Source organism: Grammomys surdaster, unplaced genomic scaffold (assembly GCF_004785775.1).
Source record: "Grammomys surdaster isolate TR1022 unplaced genomic scaffold, NIH_TR_1.0 125769, whole genome shotgun sequence".
Taxonomy (NCBI): Eukaryota; Metazoa; Chordata; class Mammalia; order Rodentia; family Muridae; genus Grammomys; species Grammomys surdaster.
Genome location: NW_021620600.1, coordinates 2,592,528 through 2,597,650, shown reverse-complemented (window position 1 = coordinate 2,597,650; position 5,123 = coordinate 2,592,528). Strand labels below are relative to the sequence as shown.

General features: G+C 51.6%; 1 protein-coding gene across 1 annotated transcript; it reads left to right on the top strand.

The window, feature by feature from the left end:
* Positions 1 to 523: 523 nt before the first annotated feature.
* Ptpn5 (protein tyrosine phosphatase non-receptor type 5) lies at positions 524 to 4,695 on the top strand (the record flags this gene model as incomplete). Its single annotated transcript, XM_028788845.1, has 4 exons — positions 524 to 634; positions 2,895 to 3,055; positions 3,143 to 3,256; positions 3,584 to 4,695. Coding segments are annotated over 4 exons (480 nt in total), but the record flags the coding sequence as incomplete, so codon positions are not given.
* Between the last annotated feature and the right edge of the window lie 428 nt (positions 4,696 to 5,123).

The window sequence follows — 5,123 nt, the reverse complement described above, 5'->3', positions numbered from 1 at the left end:
AAAAAAAAAAAAAAATATATCCTTCAGAGGGAGGTTGGAGAGAGAGCTCAACTGAAGACCTGAGTTTTATCCCCATGTAAATAAGTCCAGGTGTGCTGTATGCATGCAGCTGTATCCCCAGTGCTAAGGAAGCTGAGAGACAGGCAGATCTAGGGCTCACTGGACAGCCAGTCTAGTCAACTAGTGAGTTCCAAACCAATGAGAGATCCTGTCTGAAAAACCAAGGTGGACTGCCCAGGAGGAACAACACTTGAGGCTAAACTCTGACCTCCACACATAGGCACACACATACACACACACACACACACAAAGTCCTATAAAAAGGCATCATTTTCATTTTTCAAATGGGGAAACTGAGGCTCAGCAATAAGGAGTATGTTACAGGTTATAAAGTCAAAATTTCAGCACAGACCTCTAAAACGAAGCCTGTCATCCTGTACACCCATCTGCTGGCCCCAACGGAGCAGGAAGGGACATGGGAGAGGAACAGGACTGTAACCCAGCCTGATCTTGGTCCTTGCAGAAGTGCACAGAATACTGGCCAGAAGAGCAGGTAGTCCATGACGGCGTGGAGATCACTGTGCAGAAAGTCATCCACACGGAGGACTACCGGCTGAGACTCATCTCCCTCAGGGTGAGGCCTGGACCTAGACAGGAAAGGGCTGACGGGGAGGCTTAGCTAAGACTCCTAACTGAAAACAGTACTGAAAGGCCTACTGTAGGTGACACACCAGCCCACGGCACTCCCAGGACTTACTGGTAAGCAGGGGTCAATAGACTCAGAAACTAAGAGAGCCTCAGCTGCACTTTTCAAACCGTGCTTGTGTGTGCACTGAGCTCTTCCTGTGCACTGAGCTCTTCCTGTGCACTGCCGATCATAGCAGCTCTTCTCCACACCTTCTCAAGGCCAGACTACCTGGGCAAGGAGCCTTCAAGGGCTTCCAGCATTGTCCATATCTTAACTGAGAGTTCCTTATGATTTTGAGTGATGGTAATGTCCCTTCCAATGGAGTGCTAGCTTCATGTGTGATGCACTCAAAATGCCCACCAGCAGAGGGCAGGCACTCCTTGCTACTTTGGGACACACAATCATGGTTACAGGAAATGGCTGGAAAAAGGAAGACACACAAAATATGAGCAACACGAAGCAACTCAGAAGAGTGGGGGAAGGCGTCCTCCAGCCAGAAAGTTGTACTGCTTCTGGGATAAGCAGAAGAGGAGAGACGCTCCTTTGGGCATCAGAAGGTTCTGGTTTGGAGAAGTGATGAGATGTATTTGTGGAAGGTGGAGAACCTGTGATAGCCTAGAAAGGTAGAGAAATTAACTCAAGCACCAGGAAGCTGGTAGCCTATTCAGAAACAGCATGATGCTGATACTAACAGCCATAGGGTTCAGCCACATAAAACAACTCAGGACCTGACATTTGTCTCCTTGAGCTGCCCTGTCTCTCACTGGATGCAATGCTGGGCAAGACGCCAGGGTGCCTTAGCCCCACCCTGTCATGTGGACACTGTCCACATGAGCATCTAACACCAAGACTTCCTGGAAAGCCTGAAGGCCAGGGAGTGAGGGGCAGGCGCTGTGGTCACTGTCACTACAGAGTAACCCAAGGACATGAGGAACCATCTTCCAAGTAAAACGGCTATGAGACAGGCTAAAGAAGAACCAGGGTGTCTTGGTAATTGAGGGTGTTTCCAAGCACCTGCTTTGTGGTTCTGGGTAGGGTACTGGGAGCATAACTGTGTCCTGTTCTCTGCAAGGAGCACCCATAAGATGGAAAACACCAACTAGTAATAGGCAAGAATAGAGAATGGCAGTCTGCTGGATGGCATGCTCAGGGGTGGAGGGTGCATCCTGAAGTGCTGTATGGGGTCCTGGAGGATCGGTAAGGGGTGCCCGGGAGTGGGCAAGTGGGAACGCTTTCCTAGCACGCAGAAGGTACAGCTGTATGGGCAAGCTCACATGTGTGCCCATTTCCTGGACTGTGTCCTCCCAGGGCAGGAAGGATGATGGAGTGAGGAAACTTCCTGGGGTCTCTAATCTGAGGGTATGAATCACGTCTGAAGGAGTGAACTCCTGACCCATCTTCAGATTCTCACACAATGGAAAGGAGGTTTTAACATACAAAGTTGGGGGAGGAAGCCACCGCATTCAGTCTACAGTGAAGAGTTTCCTGGTTTGTTGTGGGATTAGAGATTTAACCCAGGTTCTCACTCACACAAGGCAAGACCTCTCTCACTGAACTACATCCCTAGCCCTGTTTACCGTTTTGAGACAGTCTCACTAAGTTGCTGAGGCTGGCCTGGAACTTGCCCTGCAGACCATGCAGAACTTGAGATTGTGATCTTTCTGCCTTGGGCTTCCACATAGCTATATTTACAGGCCTGAACCATCAGACCGAGCCAACAAAAGGTCTTAAACTCTGAAGTGTCCAGATTTGTACTGGGGAGGGACCATTTTGATGCTACAGGTCTTTGGTAGTCAAGGAGGAGGGAGGTTGGACCTACCTATAGGATGGTAGAGTAGAGGGGAGGGTATGAGGTAATGAGGACAGTGGGGTGGGCAGGCAGAGCACAGTGCCTGTGCTCTCGGTCATGTGACTAAGGGGTACCTGGAACATCAGTCAGGATAAGGAACTTTCCAACAGTAATAAATTAGAGAACAGGCCCTTAGCCTTTCTTGGATGATTTTAGAGTTTAGAAGCCAATGTCACATGCGCGCACACACTGATCTGTCTTGTGCCATTAAGCAATATGGTAGATACAGACTAAGGATCCGTGCTCTCTGTGTTCCTCCCTTTCCTCCCTTCCCATCTCCATCTTTGGATCAACTAGGTCTGAAAGCATTCACATGTATCTGGGGGGTGGGGGGGACTCTCTCTCTCTCCTGGGCAGAGAGGGACTGAAGAGCGAAGCTTGAAGCATTACTGGTTCACATCCTGGCCTGACCAGAAGACCCCAGACCGGGCTCCCCCACTCCTACACCTGGTACGGGAGGTGGAGGAGGCAGCCCAGCAAGAGGGTCCCCATTGTTCTCCAATCATCGTTCACTGCAGGTGGGTTCTCCTGGCCACCCACTGGGGCAGGGCCACTCCATCCCCAGGCTGCTCTGTCCCTCACCCCATCATCCCCTTGGCCCTCAGTGCAGGGATTGGGAGAACTGGCTGCTTCATCGCCACCAGCATCTGCTGCCAGCAGCTGCAACGTGAGGGCGTGGTGGACATCCTAAAGACCACGTGCCAGCTCCGTCAGGACAGGTCAGTCCACTGATCAGGGGAAGAGAGGGTGGCTGTATAATGTGTGCATGAATCAAGGGACAGTTGACAAACCAGACATAGTGTGTAAGGCGGATGGGGAGGAGAAAAACCAAATGGGAGAGAGGAATCCAGTCAGCTCTCTTCTGGAGGAAGGCAGAGAGAGGCAGCAGGTGGGAAGGACAGAGGCTGAAAACAAAGGTGTATCCCTGAAAGGAAGGGGCAGAGGACCATGGCTGGGGAGAGTTTGTCTCTCTAAGCTGCAGACAAGCTGGTGCCCCTAGTTTTTGGGGAACCCCACCCACAGCCTTCTGCATCTCTACTGGGCAGGGGTGGCATGATCCAGACATGCGAACAGTACCAGTTTGTGCACCATGCCATGAGCCTCTATGAGAAGCAGCTGTCCCTCCAGTCCTCAGAATGACCACACTCTTCCTCTGAGATCCACTGGGCACTGCCAAGCCTGAAGCTGGGCCTTCACCCCAACTACCCAAGATCTTGCCTTGGGTCCTGGGCCTGTTTGGTGGCCCTCCCCCTCATTCCTCCCTCTCTTCAGTCTGTTCCTCATCTATTGTCCTGGCCTGGTCCCTACCCCAAGCCTAGCTCTTCTACTGTATACACTGCAGAGTTGGGGATGGCAGGGGAGGAATGTGCCAGGCCAGGCCTGGGGTCCCTGGGCCTAACCCACACTATATAGACCTGGGGCCTCAGTTTTAACCATGGTTCCACAGCTACTTGGTCCAAAAATGTTTCCATGCCACACCCCAAGTGTCCTACCACAATGTGTTCTGTCTGTCCATCCATCACAGCTATCTGTACCAAACACTGTGTCCCCTCAGTCAGGAAAGGAGCACTAAACTGATCTCTCACCCCTCAGCCCTCACGCACCCAGACTCTCACCCTGCTCCCCAGGCAGAGGTACTTACCTGCCTCTGGCCCCGCTGGCTCCCCTGAAAATGCAGACTGCGTTTGGCCACTAGGATGCAGATGGCAGATACCAGGCAGAGGAGCATGTGATGGTTGACAGAGAGATCCCTGCTAAGAAGGTTCCTGGGCAAGGACAGGCATCTCCAGCCTATGAGGCACTGGAGAGGAAGAGGACAGATGAAGTGGGGAACCCCAAAGATCTGAGCCCTGAGGGGGGCCTCCAAGAATGGGATGGGGACAGCTCCAGACCTGCGAGACATCTTTCTGTGCCACTATGGGAAACCACAAGTGTCTCGCTACATGTCGCTCTGTGTGTGTTCCCTTATCCATGTGTGTGTCCAGAGCCCATGAGCAGGGCATGCATGACTCTTCGGCAACATGTATTATCTTGGAGCCACGTGTTTTTATTGCTGACTTTAAATATTTATTCCACGGCAAACAGAGGCATTTGGTGTCTTTTTATAATCCGCTCGTGGTCATTGAATAGAGCAATAAACAGAGCATTTTGAGCAAAACTAGCCTCCTGGGTCTGTCATTTCCTGCTCTCTCCTTACACCTGAGGCTTTTGTGTGACACACACACACACACACACACAAAACCTTCCCAGCCCATGTGCATAAAGTTGGCCCTCATGCTCACTGGCGCCCCCTGTGGAGGTTGGAAATACACATGAAGCTGGATTTGAAAAACCAGTCTAGTAACACCTCAGGATTCCCACTTGCCTTCAGTCCACAGGGGTCCACTACACTGTAAGGAACCTCAAAGATGGGTATGGGACGCTTCCAGGAAGTCAAAGGAACTAACAGGTCAACAGGGGCAACAGGTGAGCCAGGGAGGCCAAGGGTGGGACAAGGGGACACTCCCATCACACCCAGGCCCCTCTCTCATTAGATAGCATGCTCCTTTTCTCTGAAACCCCACCAGGCCTTCAGACACTCTTATT